The 20020-nt window shown below is 42.0% G+C and overlaps 1 protein-coding gene across 1 annotated transcript in view; it reads left to right on the top strand.

The window, feature by feature from the left end:
- Window positions 1-20020, top strand: part of LOC124553354 (pleckstrin homology domain-containing family G member 5-like) — a 181818-nt gene that overhangs the window by 144765 nt on the left and 17033 nt on the right. The window contains exon 14 of the mRNA XM_047127228.1: window positions 6386-6568. Within this exon, the coding sequence (XP_046983184.1) occupies window positions 6386-6568 (183 nt within the window). The remainder of the gene's footprint in view (window positions 1-6385; window positions 6569-20020) is intronic.

Raw genomic sequence — 20020 nt, 5'->3', positions numbered from 1 at the left:
AGAGAGCGGGTTGGCCTCTGTAATTAAAAAAACTGACAAGGGGAGGCCGCCAATTGTGAAATTCAGATTCGATTCATACTGCGCATAATAAAAGCTCATGGCCAGAGGTGTAATGTGGCAAAGCACCAAGATGCACTTCTCAGCCGTTGTCGAGAAAATCGACAGTTGAAAGAAACCGTTCCGGTGAAATACTCTCTACGATTAATAGTTTTATACAGCGTCGTGGCGCAGCGGTAGGCGCTCGGGTTTGTAATCGGAAGGTCGCCGGATCGAATCTCGTGCCATGCAACATTTTTTTTTATTATTAGGTTTTTGTAATTCAAATATATGTATATATATAAACTATTAATGAATTGCTTATGCATTTTGGTGAAGGCGGATCGCTCTCCAATTGTACCGCCTCCATTTTTCTGTTTGTTTAACTGGGTATACCAAAGCTCTCACGTCCGCACTGATTTTCGACGATGTTATAAGTTGCGCTAGGGACCGCATCTACCTTCTTTCGAAGTTAGCAGGCAACTACGCTGTTATGGGGCGGCTCGTTTCGGCCCATTCAACATCTGTCCTTCAAGTCTAACGAGCGAGTAACGGAGTTCATATTTCATACCTGCCACAGCAAATTTGTGTTCGTGGGGTCTCTATTCTAATTCGAACGTTTGACTTACGCTATACGTATTCGTTTCGGAATATCGTTTCTGCGTCTTCCGTTAACTATACGTGGTTAACATTATGAAGACAATTAATAACATTTGTGAAATACAACTTTGTTTGCGGAAAACATAATGATGTTCGAAGTCGCCAGTTTTTCCACGACAAACGACCTTCAACAACTTATTATATGCATAATTGTTGCAACTGATTGCCGGGAATTATATATATATATATATATATATATATATATATATATATATATATATATGTGTGTGTGTGTGTGTGTGTGTATAGACACATTTGAATAACAAAAAACAAATACTAAAAAAAAATAATAATTTGCATGGCGCGAGATTCGATCGAGCGACCTTCGGATTACGAACCCGAGCGCTTACCGCTGCGCTACGACGCTGTCGATAATTATTAATCGTTGAGAGTATTTCACTGCAACGGTTTCTTTTAACTGTCGATTTTCTCGACAACGGCTGAGAAGTACATCTTGGTGCTTTGCCACATTACACCTCTGGCCACTAGCTTTTATCATGCGCAGTATGAATTGAATCTGAATTTCACAATTGGCGGCCTCCCCTTGTGAGTGAAACGATCAACGAACGAACTTGACCGGATGTCATGTGACGTCCGCAACGAGCAAACGCAACGATCAACAACGAACAAAATGGAAAAAAAAAAAGTCCGGTAGCGTAATGGAATGTAAATCTTACACTGTTATACGCACATTGGTTCGAATCTCCCAATTATCATATTTTTTCTCGTTCAATGTGAAATACCTACATCTCGTATTTATAAAAGTCATCATCATATTTTATGAATAACGCACGTCTTCTTGTTTCTAATTACATATTGGACGCGAAATTCCCGTTTCCATTTCAAATACAAATTCTTATTTATCGATGTTTACTGAAAAACTGTTCATAAAAGTTGTTTAAATTAAGGAAACACAAGAGTTTAATTTTTAAGGTTAAAATGAGAAACCAAATCCTCTTTATTTGGACTATGTCCATCGCTTTATAGCACAGAGTATCGTAGAAACATGAAGAACAATTATTTTTACAGCATCTAGCATATCATACAAATGCTGCATTTTTACATTTGCTGCTGTGCCATTGCAATATGAACGCAACAGAACTGATCTGGAGCCAATCTGAGGGATTTGGCCAGAGAAGTAACAAGACAACAGATGACGCCCCGAAACTAACGCACGCAGGTTTTCCACACGTCACTGCCGAGTGCTGGCGGGGTATAGAAGGGCTCGTCATGAAAGAAGAGAAGATGCTGCGCCTGATTGGCTGCTTGGATTCTGTTGTTGATAGACTCGTTGTCCACGTAGCAGGTGACACATGCAGAACTGAAGTGTATTTCTCGGATTCTGATGTATTTCTCGGATTCGGATGAGGAAGGAGCTAAGAGATTATCAGACGACGTCAGTGCCTCCGATATTTAACTATACGGTGAAATCCGTCAATACTCTCTCACGTTACACACAGCTCATGCAGAAAAATTACCCTGTGGTTCAGTCAGAAATTTTCATCATTCTTGTTTTTAATTACAATAGTACGTTAGCTATAAACGATGACGCGGTTTTCGTCTAAGGAGCGTATTTTGGGAGATTTGCAGTGTGTTATTTCATTCTGGTTAAATATTAAATGACATCCGAAGCTCTATTGCACGTCCGCTCGTCCCGTTCTACGTGTGAACTGCAGCTGGCCACGCCACTGCAGGCTAGCTGCACCAGCTGACCGGCCACTGCTGTCCGAGTCAAATGCGCCGCTAAAGCTGTTGTCCCGCCTTATTGTCGCCAAGTCGATGTGCGCGTAACGCACAGCACGAAACGTTTCTTTATTATCGTACTTGACAGTACTCGAGACAGCTTGGCTGCAGTGCCACGTGAAACGGAAATGCAATGAGGTTCCAGCAAACGCGGAAGAATACATAGTGCAATGTTTACATCAGGTTTATTCTTGTAATGAACGGATTATAACATTAAAGTTTTTGGGGTAGAGTGTAAAATATGCCAGCCATGGCTGCAGTGATCATCTCCTGGTGATTAACTGCATACTTTTTGGTCCAGTGTCCATTTTATTCCGCCATGAGATCTCTACCAACAATGACATTACATCAAGGATCTAAAACTAGTGATATTACTAGTCTGCCGTCATGGAACAGATGGGAAACTTTATTAGATTGGTTTATTATATTGTCTATTGCCTCATACAGTAAGAATTGTTACCTGCCGTCATCAGTGAATGTGGTCTATATTCGTGTTTTCCTCTTATGGGGCATCCACCGTGCAGATGAAGTTACTCCTTTACAGCATCCATAAGATCTAAGATGTGTGACACTCCATAAAGGACTAGACAGATGCATTGCAGAATGTGGGCACATCCTCTTACAAGATGAGCTGGGAATGTGGAGAACTGTACACTGGAAAACTGGAAGGCCTGTACTAGTGCACATCTGGATGCACGAGTGCAAAATCCCAGTTGGGCAACATGACAGATCGGCAGTGGCTGAACACCACAAAGATTGCATTTGCAAAATAAAATCCAAGATAACTTGCGTACTTTCCTAGCAGTGTGTAATTGTGAAGCAACGGTGAAGCACAAAAGCAGGGAGGCCATGGATGTATTAGAGCATGCTAACAACATGAACAGAGAATATAGCATTAGACTTGTTGCATCTTGACTGCCAGCCATCAAAGTCCGACAACCCGCACAAACAACTTGAGAGTTTGGGCGCTAATGACTGTAGAAGTTTTGCGCCCTAAAACCACAAACAAAACAAAAAAATAACTTGAGCTGTGAGTGTGACTGGTGAGCAAATGCCACTCCGCACCCCATGCCCATAATGAGGAAGACAAGAATCCACATGCCACTTGCTGACAACTGCTAATCTTGACGCATACTGTAATAGACAGCAGCAGAGACCGTCTCCCTCCGCCACAGGAAACAAACTATAGTAACACAATAGTTCATTCCTCGGAAATCCACTGATAAAACAGTTTGTACTGAGTAAAAAAGCTGCGCAGCAGCTGTATGGTAACTTCATTTAAAAAACATGACGAGTTCCATGACACTAGTTTCATTCCCAGAAATAATGAGCAGAGGTTCTGACATACAGCAAAGATGAAGGATGATCTCTTTAAGTCCCCTGAAGTTTACAGAATTATGTGTAATGGCTGACAGTATGAATATATCAGCCAGACAGGCAGGACATTTGATGTCAGGTCAAATGAATTTTGATCTGAAATGACATTTTCACTCTGCAGCGGAGTGTGCGCTGATATGAAACTTCCTGTCAGATTAAAACTGTGTGCCAGACTGAGATTCGAACTCGGGACCTTTGCCTTTCGTGGGCAAGTGCTCTACCAACTGAGCTACCCAAGAACGACTCACGTCCGGCACTCACAGCTTTACTTCTGCCAGTACCCCGTCTCCTACCTTCCAACCTTAGCAGAAGCTCTCCTGCGAACCTTGCAGAACTAGCACTCCTGAAAGAAAGGATACTGCGGAGACATGAATTAGCCACAGCCTGGGGGATGTTTCCCGAATGAGATTTTCACTCTGCAGCAGAGTGTGCGCTGATATGAAACTTCCTGGCAGATTAAAACTGTGTGCACGACCGAGACTCGAACTCGGGACCTTTGCCTTTCGCGGGCAAGTGCGCTAGCAACTGAGCTACCCAAGAACGACTCACGCCCCATCCTCACAGCTTTACTTCTGCCCGCGAAAGGCAAAGGTCCCGAGTTCGAGTCTCGGTCCGGCACACAGTATTAATCTGCCAGGAAGTTTCAATTTTGATCTGGTTCAGGTTCTGACACAGCTCTGTGTACTCATTTTTCTGAGACACATCACTCTGTCAGCAGTATTTCATCCAACGTTTCAGTATTGCAAAAGGGCCAAAAGGGAATATAAAGGCGATGTTTTTAACAAGATGTTTGTCTTGTATTAAAGCAATCGCCTAGTCATGCACTCAACACCCAAGTTGAACTGAGATAATCGATCTTAGATAACTCTGAATATCTCAATGGATAACCCAGCCCATTACCTGTTTTAACATTGCCTCAACCTTTGTCTCCCCCTATTCTTTGGGTCTTTCACGGTTTGATGCTCTATGGGTCAAACATATTTAATAATTTCCCACAGCATATGATCTATGTCATCCAGAACCGTCCAGTTTATATTTTCTATTGCAAGTATTTGACTTTGTAATCTCGTTTTCACCCAGTACCTAGTATTTTTCTCACGTTCAGAGTCTGTCTTAGCCCTTCTGCACATGTGCCACTTATGTAGTGGTCCATCATGTGTTCCTGCGTTAATCTGCGGTCAGTGACCTGTACTCCACTGATGCTAATGGTACAAGGTATGGTTTTCTCCTGTCTTTCTGTTTTCCATCCACTATGCATTATTTTAACGCTTTATCTACATTCCTTGATAGGTCACCAGCTATTGCCTCCCCTTCTACATTTGTCTGTCGTGGGCTGAGACATGTTTTTTGTAGAATGGAGCGAAATTCTAGGAAACTGGAAGAGAACTTAACATCAATATTGTACTCCAGTATTGTGTTGTAACTGTAAGTATTGGTCATTGTCACATTTTATATTACTTACATTCAGCCATTTTAGCAATGATCTGATGTTCTTATTGTCCAAGGTTGTCATTTTCTGATATTATTTCACGGTTTCTTTCTATTCGGGACTCCACCTGATGACGTAACTAAAGTTTCAAAACTGGTCATGCTTTTTAAATAAAGTAACCATACAAATGCAGTGGTGCTTTTTAATCACTATGAAACTACAATAAAGTTTTCCAATAAATTTGAGTACAGCAGACCAATAATGTCAGTATAACAACGAAAAGAAACGGACCCTGGACAACACAGTAGACTTTTAGGCCCAAGGGAGGCCACTGCAACTGTGACTGAAATGTAGGTTTTATTCAGTGACAGTTACTTCAAAATTTTAGATCTACACCCACGAACCGTTTATGTTAATTGACTCAGATTGGGAAAGGCTACACAGTTATAAAATTCTCAATTGTCTACTGGTGCAGAATACTTCGCCAAACGACCATATTGCCATCATCCGGTATTCTCATGAACAGACTGCCATTGCATGGTTGGTTGGCTGACTTGGCGGAGGGGCCAAACAGCGAGGTCATCGATCCCATCAGATTAGGGAAGGATGGGGAAGGAGTTTGGCCATGTGCCTGAAATGCATTTGCCTGAAATGATGTAGGGAAGTCACAGAAAACCTGAATCAGGACAGCCGAACACAGGTTCCAAACATCATCCTCCCAAACGTCAAGTCCAGCGTGCTACTCACTGCGTCACCTCGCTCAGTTCCACTGCAGGCAAACAGGCTTTTATCTGCACACCAAGATCTCCCACTTGCTATGGGGGATAACTGGATACAACTAGAAATGGAGAAGGTGGTACGTAATTGTCAGAACACTTCCGTACTTGCTAATCAGCAGCTAGTTCATTGGAAGGTTTGATTTGCTTGCGTGCAAAAATATTGTGCCCCTAGGATAGCAACGGCAATTAATTAGTATCTTATCACTCCCTCAGTGCTTCTACAGGAAGATGACAGCAACAACAACAGAGTAAATGACCTGCTATCAACAATCCTCGAAATTGATCTTGAAAAATCGCTTCACTGCATTAGAATATATCCAACAGCATTACATGTTAAGAGTGTTTGGGTGGTTTTCCACAGGTGTGTCTTATCCACCGCCCAGTCCTTGCCGAGGGTCTCTGCAGCGCACAACGCCGGTGCCGCAGTCTCGGAACCCTCCGCTGGTGAAGACTGGTCACGTGGCCAGCGTGGGCAGTATAGGGCTCCAGCACACGCCACCACCACCACAGCGATTCTCTGATCTCGAAGTGCCACTTATAGCAGGTAAGGACAGAGATCGTGCATCGCCTTCAGGTCTGCCTGTGTTCATTTATTTTCTGGCATTTAATCGAGCCCCCATTGGTATGTACCCATAACCACAACTCCATGGATATAAACTCATTGAACACAATACACTTTATGACAGAAAACAAAACAACATGAAGGAATTATCCGAATGGGACAGAAATCGCTAGATGTTATGTACATTATAGACAAATAAATGATGACAATTTCAAGAGAGAGAGCTTCACAAATTGAATATTTAAGTATCCCATTCGTCCACTGCTGGCCCTTATGCAAGCAGCTATTTGGCTCGGCACTGACTGTTAAGAGTTGTTCAGTGTCCTCCTCTGGGACTCTGTTTCGAATTCTGTCCAATTGACACTTTAGATCATCAAAATCCTATGCTTGTTGGAGGGTCCTGCCCATAATGCTCCACCCATTCTCATTTGGAGAGTGATCTGGCGACGACTTAACAGGTCATTGGGGCTCAGTTCGAAGCGGGACTCATCAGTGAAGACAATATTGCTACAGTCAATGAGATTCAAGGGTGAAGACGTGTTTGGAGATGCCCTGGACTGCAGTTGGATACCAACTTGACTGTCACCCGCCATACGGCCTGACAGACAGGAATGATGGTCTGGGGTGTCATTTCTTTTCATAGCATTTCTTGTCATCCGTGGCTCCCTTACAGCACTGTGGTATGTTGACGATGCTCTATGCCCCGTTTTGTTGCCCTTCATGGAACGTCAAAAAACGGTTGAAATGGCTCTGAGCACTATGGGACTTAACTTCTGAGGTCATCAGTCCCCTAGAACTTAGAACTACTTAAACCTAACTAACCTAAGGACATCACACACATCCATGCCCGAGGCAGGATTCGAACCTGCGACTGTAGCGATGGAAAGTCATCTTGGGCTTACATTTCAGGAACGTAATGTCAGGCTGCACATGACAAAATTTTCTACTGCTTATTTTCGTGCTCGTGCAAGGTAGCTGCATCTCTCCCTAATTGAAGATATTTGGAGCATTATGGGCAGGATCCTCCAAAAACTCCAGGATTTTGACGATCTGTCTCTGATTGGGCTGAACTTGCATGGTATCCCTCAGTAGGACATTTAATAACTCTGTCAATCAGTGCCAGTCTGAAGAATTGGTTGTGTAAGGGCCAGAGACAGACCAATGCATTATGAACATGTAAAGCTTTTTCTCTTGTATAAATCATCCAACTTTTCTGACATTGTAAACGTTTGTCTATACATGTACATCACATCTACCGATTTTCATATGAATCAGATAATTCCTTTATGGTGTGCCGTTCCTTTTACTTAGTAACCCCCCCCCCTTAAAAGAGCACACTGATCTGTTTCGAGCACTGTTGATGGTGTAGAATTGGTACTGGGTGATCATGTGACCCTAAGTAATTCATGGCAGTCAAGTGGCAAATATGTGCCAGTCGGTTGTGGAATCAGAACTGCAAAATGGGTCGACCTGGATGGAGATGCGAGAGAGACTGACAGAAAGGAGTCCGTGTTTAGATGTGCCTGTGACCACAATGTGAATGAAATTGGTCAATTTGTTTGTGTATCAATGCAAACTTCCCAGCGTGTCTACAGGGAATTGCGTACCAGTCACAGCCCTGTAACACAGTGTGAGAACAGTAGTCGTAATACACACATCAAAAAAAGTTTTGCATCACCTCAGTTCCAAGAGTTCTGGAACCTTCAGAGGAAATAGAGATTAACATAAAAATCATTTCCGTCCTTTTTAATGCTCACGAAAACCACACATTGCATGTTGTACCAACTTACAGCAAGACCTTCAGAGGTTGTGGTCCAGACTGCTGTACACACCAGTACTTCTAATACCCAGTAGTACGTCCTCTTGCACTGATGCATGCCTGTATTCGTCATTGCATACTATCCACAAGTTCACCAAGGCACTGTTGGTCGAGATTGTCCCACTCCTCAATGGTGATTCGGCGTAGATCCCTTAAGTGGTTGGTGGGTCACATCGTCCATGAACAGCCCTTTTCAATCTATCCCAGGTACATTCTTAGGGTTCATGTCTGGAGAACATGCTGGCCACTCTAATCGAGCGATGTCGTTATTGTGAAGGAAGTCATTCTCAAGATGTGCACGATGGGGGCGCGAATTGTCATTCATGAAGGCGAATGCCTCGCCAATATGCTGCCGATATGGTTGCACCAGCGGTCAGAGGATAGCATTCACATATCGTACAGCCGTTACGTCGCCTTCCGTGACCACTAGCGGCATACGTCGGCCCCACATAATGCCACCCCAAAACAGCAGGGAACCTCCACCTTGCTGCACTCGCTGGACAGTGCCTCCAAACACGTCTCCGATGATTGTCTGGTTGAAGGCATATATGACACTCATCGGTGAAGAGAACATGATACCAATCCTAAGCGGTCCATTTGGCATGTTGGTGGTCCCATCTGTACTGCGCTGCATGGTGTTGTGGTTGCAAAGATGGACCTCAGTGATGATGTTTGTTTACTGGAGCGCTCAACTGCATGGTCACCAGCACTCGTACAAAGTCCCAATTTTTACACAGTCCATTTTATTTTCACAATCCAATCTAATCACCCTCACAAATGATGATGGTGAAATGGCGAGGACAACACAAACACCCAGTCCCCAGGCAGAGAAAATCCCGAACCAGGTCGGGAATCGAACCTGGGAACCCGTGATCCAGAGGCAGCAATACTAGCCCCTAGACCACCACCTGTCGGCAAGATGGACCTCACCGTGGATGTCGGGAGTGAAGTTGCGCAACAGCCTATTGCACACAGTTTGAGTCGTAACACGACATACTGTGGCTGCACGAAAAGCATTATCCAACATGGTGGCGTTGCTGTCTGGGTTCCTCCGAGCCATAATCCGTAGGTAGCGGTCATCCACTGCAGTAGTAGCCGTCAGGCGGCCTAGGCGAGGCACGTCATCGACAGTTCCTGTCTCTCTGTATCTCCTCCATGTCATCACTTCGTTTCACTCCGAGATGCCTGGACACTTCCCTTGTTGAGAGCCCTTCCTGCAAAAAAATAACAATGCGGGCGCGATCGAACCAGTGTATCAACCGTCTAGGTATGGTTGAAGTACAGGCAACATGAGCCGTACACATCTTTCCTGGTGGATTGATTGGAACTGATCGGCTGTCGGACCCCTCCGTCTAATAGGCGCAGCTCATGCATGACTCAAAATGGTCCAGATGGCTCTGATCACTATGGGACTTAACATCTGAGGTCATCAGTCCCCTAGACTTAGAACTACTTAAACCTAACTAATCTAAGGACATCACACACATCCATGCCTGAGGCAGAATTCGAACCTGCGACTGTAGCGGTCGCGTGGTTCCAGACTGCAGAGCCTAGAACCACTCGGCCCCAGCGGCCGGCTCATGCATGGTTGTTTGCATCTTTGGGCAGGTTTAGTGACATCTCTGAACAGTTAAAGGGACTGTGTCTGTGGTACAATATCCACAGTCAACGCCTGTCTTTAGGAGTTCTGGGAACTGGGGTTATGCAAAACTTTTTTGGTGTGTGTAAGATCCTAATGGATAATGGCCGGAGACGAATGTCATGCACTGTCAGTGACAATTGGTTTCAGACCCAACAGGAACTGCTGCTCTCACCGAATGCAGAGCCATCTCAACCAGTTTCCAGGCAGTTATTGTGAAGGCAACTTGGCTACAGCAGCAAACAAATCTTTGTAACTTCAGTGGGCCAGACGACACAGGTACTGGACAATGGCTGACTGGGGAGCCACGTAGTATGGACAGATGAGTCGCAAATCGCCTCCTTCCAAATATTGCAGGGAGCACCGATTGCCCAGTCAGGCATTTGATCCACAGTGCGTGGAGGGTGCAGTTCAATCCACAATGTATTCTGTCATGTTAATGAGTGTGCTCTTCCTACCATGATTTTGGTCCAGTCATTCAGGTGACCCTGAGCATGAACCAACATGTTCATTTGATCACTTTCCTTACCAAGAATCACCTTTTTCCTACACATCCCTGATAAGTTACCCATAGACACTGCCATCTCCCAGGAAGATAAGACCATGTTCACAGAGCTCAGTGCATATGTTCCTGGTTTGATGAAAGCTTGGGCATATAATCACACCTCAGTTCTCTTACAAAATCCCCTGATTTTAATACTGTAGAAAGTGTGTGGGACTATGTGGAATAGTGACAGTCAATAAGCCCTCAATTTGGTAGTGTGTGGGACCTCATGATGAGTGTGTCACTTCAGGTGGATATACCATACCTGAAGAAATGGACAGACTCCCTTCCTTCTCGGATTGTGGCCATTGTCGAGGCTTGAGGCCTTATTACATGGTATTGGTGTCATGTCCTCTGGGGGGGGGGGACTAAATTTTTTTCCAGTGTACTTACCTCAATTTACTTCATTTCGCGCAGAGTAACAGGTCGATGTCTGTGTTACCTTCTGACATGACAATGAAGTTTGAATAAGGAACAAAAACATTACAGAATATTTGTTTATTCTTTAGTATCAGAACTAAAACAGAAATACTGTCCAACATAACTGTTCAAAAAATCGAAAATGTTATTCCCATCTGGTGCGACACTCTTACAGTCAGATCTAGTTCTCCTGTTCTTCACTGCTTATACTCTTATACTATTCTGTTCTTTGTTATGGGTGCATTATCCACTGATCGGAAAAAACCACAACACCAAAAAAAAATTAATGTTGAGTAATGCAATGTCGGGAATACATTTCTCTTGGTAACATATTTAAGTGATTAACACTCCAAGGTTAATTTAAGTGCGAGATAAGCCATTCAAATGTGAAATACTATGTTGATAACAGGTTTAATCGCCAGAATGTTGAATGCAAGCATGAACACGAACATCCATTGCATTGTACAGGTGCTGAGTGTCAGATTGTGGGCTAGAGGTCCATGGCCGATGCATTTGATCAGTCAATTCAGGGGCAGTTAATGGTGGTTGTGAATGATGCTAGAGTTGTCGTCCCATTGTGCTCAGTTGCAGACAGATCTGGTGGCCGAGCTGGCGAAGGGACATGTCGACACACTGAAGAGCATGTAGGGTTACAACAGCAGCATGTGGTCGAGCGTTATCTTGTTGGAAAACACACTGTGGAAAGTGTTCTTGAATTGCAGCGCAATAGGTCGTATCACCAGATTTATGAACAAATTTGCGGTCAGAGTGCGTGGGATAGCCACGAGAGTGCTCCCGCTGTCATACATAATCGCAACCATAACTCCAGGTGTAGGTCCAGCGTGTCTAATATGGAGGATGCTAAGTTCACCCAACCTGGATATAATGTGACGTCATTATGACGTATACACGCTTTAGTCGATTAACGCACCTATCAACTTTTACGAACGTTCGAGATTCTATACTGTCGTCAGCTAGTGGTTTGTTTTGACACGTGCGAGTCTGAAAACAGCTCAGTGTGGCAGCGTATATGTCTTTCGCCAAAATAAAAGAGCTGGATATTAATAGAAATATTCCTGACCGTGGCCTTGAAAACACCACGTAAAAAAGTGAAGTCTTCTTATGTACTGTGAACCTGGTGCCAATTTAAAATATAATTTATTTCATGACATTTTTGTAAATGCATTTGAAAACTGCTTCCCCAAGAAAATAGTTGAATATACTCGTAAGAAACCTTGTAACAAACCATGGCTTACTAAGGGTATAAAAATATCTTGTAACCGGAAAAGGGAAATGTATCTGACAGCAAGAAAGAGTAGTGACCCAGAAACTATCAAAAATTATAAAAAGTACTGTGTTATATTAAGAAAAGTTATTAAAAAATCCAGGAGTATGTGTATCATGGCTGAAATCAGCAACTCTGATAATAAAATTAAAACAATTTGGAATATTATTAAAAGAGAAACAGGTCAACCAAGAGCAGAGGAAGACAGTATGACCATCAAATTGAATGAAAGCTTTACAAACAAAAAGTCAGAAGTTGAAAATATTTTTAATAATCATTTCCTAAATGTTGTGGATATAGTAGGATCCAGGTGTTCATTAGAAGATGTTAGGCTGTTAATGGAAGAGGCCATACCTATGCAATTGAAATCTCACCCACTTCTCCCTTTGAAATTAGGAAAATAATAAACTTGCTTAAAAGCAAAAACTCACATGGAATTGATGGCATTTCCAGCAAAATACTAAAAGCTTGTCTCAACAGATAAGTAAGATTCTCAGCCACCCGTGTAATAGCTCTCTGGAACAGGGCATTTTCCCTGATAGACTGAAATATGCTATTGTTATACCTTTGCATAAAAAGGGGGATGGATCTGATGTCAACAATTACCGTCCAATCTCCCTTCTAACAGCTTTATCCAAAATTATTGAGAAAGTAATGTATTCAAGAGTAGCTTTACATATCTGTAAAAATGATGTACTAACAAAATGTCAGTTTGGTTTCCAGAAAGGGTTTTCAACAGAAAATGCCATATATGCTTTCACCAATCAAATTTTGAATGATCTGAATAACCGAACACCACCCATTGGGATTTTTTATGATCTCTCAAAGGCTTTTGATTGTGTAAATCATGAAATTCTGCTAGACAAGCTCAAGTATTGTGGCATGAGTGGGACAGTGCACAAATGGTTTAATTTGTACCTAACTGGAAGAGTGCAGAAAGTTGAAATAAGTAGTTCTCGTAACATGCAAAAATCAGCACATTCCTCAAACTGGGGAACTATCAAGAATGGGGTTCCACAAGGGTCAGTCTTGGGTCCTTTGTTGTTCTTATTATATATTAATGACTTGCCATTCTATATTCATGAAGAGGCAAAGTTAGTTCTCTTTGCTGATGATACAAGTATAGTAATCACACCTGAGAAACAAGAATTAACTGATGAAATTGTCAATACTGTCTTTCAGAAAATTACTAAGTGGTTCCTTGTAAACGGACTCTCACTGAATTTTGATAAGACACAGTACATACAGTTCCGTACAGTGAATGGTATGACGCCATTAATAAATATAGACCTTAATCAGAAGCATATACCTAAGGTAGAATATTCCAAATTTTTAGGTATGTCCATTGATGAGAGATTAAATTGGAAGAAACACATTGATGATCTGCTGAAACGTTTGAATTCAGCTACTTATGCAATAAGGGTCATTGCAAATTTTGGTGATAAACATCTAAGTAAATTAGCTTACTACGCCTATTTTCACTCATTGCTTTCATATGGCATCATATTTTGGGGTAATTCATCACTGAGGAATAAAGTATTTATTGCACAAAAGCGTGTAATCAGAATAATAGCTGGAGTCCACCCAAGATCATCCTGCAGACATTTATTTAAGTATCTAGGGATATTCACAGTAGCTTCTCAGTATATATACTCTCTTATGAAATTTGTTATTAACAACCAAACCCAATTCAAAAGTAATAGCAGTGTGCATAACTTCAATACTAGGAGAAAGGATGATCTTCACTATTCAAAATTAAATCTAACTTTGGCACAGAAAGGGGTGAATTATACTGGCACTAAAGTCTTTGGTCACTTACCAAATAGTATCAAAAGTCTGACAGATAACCAACAAGTATTTAAGAAGAAATTAAAAGAATTTCTGAATGACAACTCCTTCTACTCCATAGAGGAATTTTTAGATATAAATTAAGAAAAAAAAGAAAAAAAAAACAAAAATATTAAAAAAATAAAAATAAAAAATAAAGAAAAACAAAAAACACAAAAAAATAAAGTTGTTATATTAACTTAAGTATGTTGTTAAATTAACCTAATTATGTCATGTATTGGAAAATTCGACTCGTTCCACATCATTACGAAATATCGTATTCATGATCCATGGAACTAGTATTAATCTAATCTAATCTCTAATCTAATGTCCCGACCAGATTAGATTGTGTGATTGTTGTATTGAATGCTTACGCCGAAAATAATATTTGTTTATTATCAACATTTTAGTATGGTTTCATACAATTGGTCTTGTCAGTACATATTAGATTGTAGCAGCATACTCTTGCTGACTTTTTTTTCTTAATTTATATAGCTGAAAGAGAACTCGTGCAAGTTTGTTAGGTAAGTAATTTATATGTCCATGCCAAGATAGTCTTTTATCGACCATAATTCCACGTAATTTTACACTCGGACCGCAGAGACAGGTACCTTAGTGTCCAGTAATGACTGATGTGTAGAATGGTTGACTTTCGAACTGAAAAAGAAAAATATGAGGCATTGTTGAAGAAAAATCGTCGACCGGGGATGAAATACGGGGGGAAGTGGATTTCTCGATGTAATCTCAACCAATGGTTAGTGTCTAGTACTGATTGACGTATGAAATGATTGAATGCAGTGTCAAAGCATTCCATGGTGGTAAGCTTTTCTCTCATTAGTCTCTCGAATGCTGAACACATAATTAGAGACGAGCAAACGAAAAACAACGCACAGGACACAAACACAGTACAATACACGATTTAAACGCAAGGAACGCAAAACACATCCAAACGAATGGCGCAGAGCACAGCGCTACCCTGTCACAATCTCTCGAAAGTTCACAAAAGTCGAATAGTCGATATACGGTTTCTATCGTTTTCGATGTAGCGTGTATACGTCATAAAGACGTCACATCGTATCCAAGTCCGGTGAACTTAGCATCCTCCGTCTAATGTGCACACAGGTGGTTGCAGGCCATCAGCAACCTTCTTCTAATCAACACATGGCCATAACTGTTAATGAAGCAGAAGTAGCTTACATCGGAAAACACAACAGACCTCCACCCTGTCCTCGAGTAAACTCTCACCTGACACCGCTGAAGTCGCAAATGGCTGTGGTTTGGGTCAGTGGAATGCTGCGAGTTGTCTGGGTGGGAGAAGTCCTCGAATTAACCGTTTTGCAACAGTTCGTTGTGTCACTGAGGTGCCAGCTGCTGCTCAAATTGCTACTGCACATGAATTACACTACTGGCCATTAAAATGGCTACACCACGAAGATGACGTGCTACAGACGCGAAATTGAACCGACAGGAAGAAGATGCTGTGATGTGCAGATGATTAGCTTTTCAGAGCATTCACACAAGGTTGGCGCCGGTGGCGACACCTACAACGTGCTGACATGAGGAAAGTTTCCAACCGATTTGTCATACACAAACAGCAGTTGACCGGCGTTGCCTGGTGAAACGTTGTTGTGATGCCTCGTGTAAGGAGGAGAAATGCGTACTATCACGTTTCCGACTTTGAATAAAGGTCGGATTGTACCCTATCGCGATTGCGGTTTATGGTATCGCGACATTTCTGCTCGCGTTGGTCGAGATCCAATGACTGTTAGCAGAATATGGAATCGGTGGGTTCGTATCACTAGCAGTCGAGATGACAGGCATCTTATCCGCACGGCTGTAACGGATCGTGCAGCCACGTCTCGATCCCTGAGTCAACAGATCGGGACGTTTGCAAGACAACAACCATCTGCACGAACAATTCGACGACGTTTGCAGCAGCACGGACTATCAGCTCGGAGACCGTGGCTGCGGTTACCCTTGACGCTGCATCACAGACAGGAGCGCCTGCGATGGTGTACTCGACGACGAACCAGGGTGCACGAATGGCAAAACGTCATTTTTTCGGATGAATCCAGGTTCTGTTTACAGCATCACGACGGTCGCATCCGTGTTTGGCGACATCGCGGTGAACGCACATTGGAAGCGTGTATTCGTCATCGCCGTACTGGCGTATCACCCGGCGTGATGGTATTGGGTGCCATCGGTTACACGTCTGGGTCACCTCTTGTTCGCATTCACGGCACTTTGAACAGTGGACGTTACATTTCAGATGTGTTACGACCAGTGGCTCTGCCCTCCATTCGATCCCTGCGAAACCCTACATTTCAGCAGGATAATGCACGACCGCACGTTGCAGGTCCTGTACGGGCTTTTCTAGATACAAGAAATGTTCGACTGTTGCCCTGTCCAGCACATTCTCCAGATCTCTCACCAATTGAAAACGTCTGGTCAACGGTGGCCGAGCAACTGGCTCGTCACAATACGCCAGTCACTACTCTTGATGAACTGTGGTACACGCCATTCGAGCTCTGTTTGACTTAATGCCCAGGCGTATCGAGGCCGTTATTACGGCCAGAGGTGGTTGTTTGGGAACTGATTTCTCAGGACCTATGCACCCAAATTGCGTGAAAATGTAATTAGTTCTAGTATAATATATTTGTCCAATAATACCCGTTTATCATCTGCATTTCTTCTTGGTGTAGCAATTTTAATGGCCAGTAGTGTAGATGTACCAGAGCCATATGCGCGAACACGATGGTCTTCCCTCCTGGTGGTGCCACATGGCCGTCTAGAGCCTGGTGTTCTTATGACTGTACATTCTCGTGGCCAACGGTGCCAGCAATCATGTACACTGCCTACATTCTTATCAGATCTTGCTTCAGTATAGTAGAGCAAACATCCAGCTTCTTGTAGTCCTATTATATGACCTCATTAAAACTTAGTGAGGTGTTGATAAGGGCGTTCTTGTCGTCTTAAAGGCATTCTTGATTAACATCAACTTACCACGTCCAGTGTCATAGATAACTAATGCTCACGACCGTTTCAGCGTATATTTAAAGCAAACGTGGCACTACAAACGACTGGCGCGAAATCTGAGTAGATATCGTCTACCAGATGTGGAAATGCGCCTACCAACTTTCGTTAATGTCGTACAATTCCTTCTCGATGTTGTATTTTTTTTATCAGTTTGGTTTATTAAAGCGTGAGGAAAGAGCATGAACCTGCGTACAGGCATAGACACACCGGAATGGGACGTTATTGTCCATTTTAATATATCGAAAAGCAACTGCTATCTTTCCTGTCTCTGCTAATCTCTCTTTGAAGTCTATAATAATACATGACCATGAGATAATGCATCATGGAAACTGGTTATGAGGAAAGATTGTTCCTTTCACTTTGATTTTATCCATACTGGATGAGAGGTCGTGATTGTGAATGTCAATGTTAAAAATATATCGGCTCAACCACTTGTTAATAGTGTAAAACACTAAGATGACGCGTTTCGGAAGTCAAGCTTCCATCATCAGAATAATAAAAAGTAAAAGAACCTGTTAAAACTCGCACCAGGCACAATGAAATTGATAATAAAATTAAAACATCGTGGCTACTTCCCTTGTTGCAGCCGTGTCTTCCAAGGTGCAGATGATTTTGTTATCAGTTTTATTGTGCCTGGTGCATGTTCCATTTTAGCGAGTTTTAACAGGTTCTTTTACTTTTTATTATTCTGATGATGGAAGCCTGACTTCCGAAACGCATCAATCTTAGTGTTTTACACTATAAACAAGTGGTTGAGCCGATGTATTTTTAACATTGTTCCTTTCACGATGCACATATATCCATAAACAGCAAGGCCGTTGGCAACCATGCCATAGAGTGTCCTGAAAGCAATATCATAACAATAATAGTAATATTAATAATCATTATCATCAAAAAAAGAATCATCTCATGATGGTGATCATGTACGTTATTGTGACTGTGATCATTAATTACTGGTTCCTAGACAATTCTTTGTCACTAAACTTTGAAAAAACACACTACATGCAGGTCAGAACTTGTAAGGGGTGTCCCAAGAGTATATGTCTAACATTCGATGACAAGCAGATAGAAGAAGTGGTCAGTGTTAAATTCTTGGGATTACAGCTTGATAATAAATTCAACTGGGAGGAGCACACCACAGAACTGCTGAAGCGTCTTAACAAATCTCTGTTTGCAATGCGAATTTTGTCAGACATAGGGGATATAAAAATGAAAAAGCTGGCATACTATGCTTACTTTCATTCCATAATGTCATATGGGATTATTTTTTGGGGTAATTCATCAAGCCAAGCTAAAGTTTTCCGGGCACGAAATCGTGCAGTAAGAGTTATATGTGGTGTGAACTCAAGAACATCCTGCAGAAGCCTGTTTAGGGAACTAGGGATACTAACTACTGCTTCCCAATATATTTATTCCTTAATGAAATTTGTCATTAAAAATATATCACGTTTTCAAATCAACAGCTCAATTCATGGAATCAATACTAGAAATAAGAATAATCTTCACAAGGATTTAAAGTCACTTAGTCTTGTACAAAAGGGTGTGCATTAATCAGGAACACACATTTTCAATAACTTGCCAGCAGCCATAAAAAGCTTAACAACCACTGAAATTCAGTTTAAGAGAAGCCTAAAGGATTTATTGGTGGCCAACTCCTTCTACTCCAATGATGAATTTCTAAGTAAAACCAACTGATTTGTATATAAGTACAACATAACTTCTGCACAATTTCAGTGCAGTAATGTGTTCATTGAAAATTTGTGTGTGTGTGTGTGTGTGTGTGTGTGTGTGTGTAAGTATAATCCCAGATCACGTAAGAAACAGATTGACCGTCCTTACGGCAGAACAGGCAACCGAAAAAATAGTTTTCCCGTCGGTCAACAGATGTCCCAGGCGACGCTACAATGCTGGCCGGTATTACACTATCAAATTTCTTTGTCCAATATCTTTGTCCAAAATCTTTGTCAAAGATATTTGATAGTGTAATAGGGACTTTGTCAAATGTCGTCCAATATTTGATCAAATCTAGGGCCTCGCTGTGTATTTGATCAAAGAAACCGCTTGTCTTCTGTTCACTGCAATGTGACATGTTACCACATGGAGCGCTAGCATCGCTGCAGCGTTCTGTCGTCTGTAGTGTTTTTATAACCATTGCCGGTAAATACAATTGGTGTGTGCCGACAACTACAAAATTAATAGATATGTCTGAAGCTGATGAGGCGCTTTACAACGTGAGGCACCCTGAATACAAAGATAGATTAAGAACATTGGAGACTTAACCTGACCTAACCTAACATTACCCTCTCCTGTAGCAAGGAATCGGAGTGTTATAGTGAGCCTGTCTTCTGAAGATGTAGCAGTTCTTAAGTGAATATTGTGCTTTGTGATACGAGGATACACTTCACTGAGCACATACTGAAATGTATGCTCATCCATTCTTAAGTAATTGATGTACGACTTGACGTCTTCCACTGTAAGCTCACGTAACAAGTTTTGTTGAATGCTTTTATCGTGTCGTCGTAAAACCCACGGCTTCACCCAGATTAGATTAGTTTTTTCGTTCCATAGATCTGTGCTGAGGAGATCCTCGTGGATGTGGAACATGTCGATTTTTTGAAGCTGAAATACCAATACTAATAGTATGAATAAATACAATACATCATTTGTTTCTATTAAAAATTTCGCCAATGGAGTAGAAGGAGTTGGCCAGTAGTAAGTCTTTCAGGCTCCTTTTAAACTGATCTTTATTTCTAACTAAATTTTTTATGTTTGTAGGCAAGTTATTGAAGATGAGTGTTCCTGAGTAGTGGACCCCTTTTTGAACTAAAGTAAGCGCTTTTAAGTCCTTGTGCAGATCATTTTTG

The sequence above is a fragment of the Schistocerca americana genome, chromosome 11 (assembly GCF_021461395.2).
Source record: "Schistocerca americana isolate TAMUIC-IGC-003095 chromosome 11, iqSchAmer2.1, whole genome shotgun sequence".
Taxonomy (NCBI): Eukaryota; Metazoa; Arthropoda; class Insecta; order Orthoptera; family Acrididae; genus Schistocerca; species Schistocerca americana.
Note: the sequence above shows the minus strand (reverse complement) of the source record. Positions and strands in the feature narration are given on the sequence as shown.